The sequence below is a fragment of the Carlito syrichta genome, unplaced genomic scaffold (genome assembly GCF_000164805.1).
Source record: "Carlito syrichta isolate Samal-C Ts95f unplaced genomic scaffold, Tarsius_syrichta-2.0.1 Scaffold304686, whole genome shotgun sequence".
Taxonomy (NCBI): domain Eukaryota; kingdom Metazoa; phylum Chordata; class Mammalia; order Primates; family Tarsiidae; genus Carlito; species Carlito syrichta.
The window spans coordinates 266,097-267,547 of record NW_007248782.1 but is presented as its reverse complement, the minus strand read 5'-3'; the positions used below and the strand labels follow the sequence as shown (position 1 = coordinate 267,547).

General features: G+C 54.1%; 1 protein-coding gene across 1 annotated transcript in view; it reads right to left on the bottom strand.

The window, feature by feature from the left end:
• Positions 1 to 803, bottom strand: part of GLE1 (GLE1, RNA export mediator) — a 47,947-nt gene extending 47,144 nt beyond the window's left edge. Inside the window, exon 1 of the mRNA XM_021713699.1 lies at positions 692 to 803. Coding sequence (XP_021569374.1) covers positions 692 to 790 — 99 coding nt within the window. The 5' untranslated portion in view covers positions 791 to 803. The remainder of the gene's footprint in view (positions 1 to 691) is intronic.
• Positions 804 to 1,451: the final 648 nt, after the last annotated feature.

Below are 1,451 nucleotides of genomic sequence, written 5' to 3'. Positions count from 1 at the left end.
CAAAAAAAAAAAAAAAAATACCTAGGTGTGGTGGTGATGCACACCTGTAGTTCCAGCTACTTGGATGCCTGAGGCTGAAGGATCACCTGAGCCCAGCAGGTTGAGGTTGCAGTGGCCCTGAGTGTGCCTCTGCACTCCAGTCTGGGTGACTGAGTGAGACTCCGACTCAAAAAAGAGTAAAAAAATAAAAATAAGCCCTGGCGCGGTGGCTCAAGCCTGCAATCTCAGTACTTTGCGAGGCTGAGGCGAGAAGATTGCCTGAGCCTGTGGGTTCGAGACCAGCCTGGGCAACATGATGAGACATCATCTCTACAATAAATCAAAAAATTAGCTGGGCGTGGTGGCATTTGCCTGTAGTTCCAGCTACTTGGAAAGCTGAGGTGGAAGGATTGCCTGAGTCCAGCAGGTCGAGGCAGCGGTGTGCTGTGATCATTTCACTGGAGTTGGCACTCCAGCCTGGCCCATACAGTGAGACCCCGAAGGAGAGAGGGAGGGAGGGAGGAAGGGGAAATCATTGAGGGTTGTTAGAAAAGGAAAGAAGGAAGACAGACAGACAGAAAGCGGGAAGGAAGGAAAGAAGGAAAGAAAGAAGGAAGAATCATTGCGGGTTGTTAGAACACAAGGGGAGGGAAGAGCTGGGTACCCTCGCGAGGGGCTGGAAGGGCCTACCCCCTCCCGGGTCAGTGCTCACCTCGCCTCGCAGCAGCCAGTCACGGTGGTAGCAAAGGCGACCTTTGTCGGAACTCCGCAGCGCCTGCAGGGTCTCCCAGCAGCGGCCCTCGGACGGCATGATCCGCTCGGCCGCAGCTCTTGGGAGCAGCGGCTTTCGTCAAATCAAGCCCTCGAATCGGCCGCCGGGAAAGCCGGGCTGGCTTCCGCTTCCGGGGCACGTACGCTGCGCATCGCAGCCCCGCTCCTAGCGGCTGCACGTCCCGCCTCGGCGGCGCGCCAGCACTCCAGTGCGCCTGCGCGCGGAGCTTGGCAGCTGAGGCTGGCTCCGTGGGGGGAGAGCTCAATCCCGGTTGCAGAAAATCGGCCTTTGCACCGAGACTGTGCAGAAACTGGAACTTTCATATGCCGCTCGTGGGAATGTAAAATGGCGCAGCTGCTGTGGAGGACGGCATGGAAGTTCCCCAAAAGGGGTAGGCTTTATTACCATTTGATACAGCAATTCTCCTAGTTATATATACACCTGAGAAATGAAACCTGTCTACACAAAGAGACCTTTGACATAAATATTCATGCAGTATTAGTCATAGTAGCTGAGGACTAAACTCTGACCTTTTTTCTTTATTTTGTCAAATTCCTAAAGGACCTTGAAAGACAGGCTTTTTTTTTTTTTTTTTTTTAAGTTGGCGTCCCACTCTGTGGCCCAGGCTGAAGTGCAGTGGCATGCTCACGGCCTCTGCAGCCTCGACTTCCTGGGCTCAGGCAATCCTTCCACCTCAGCC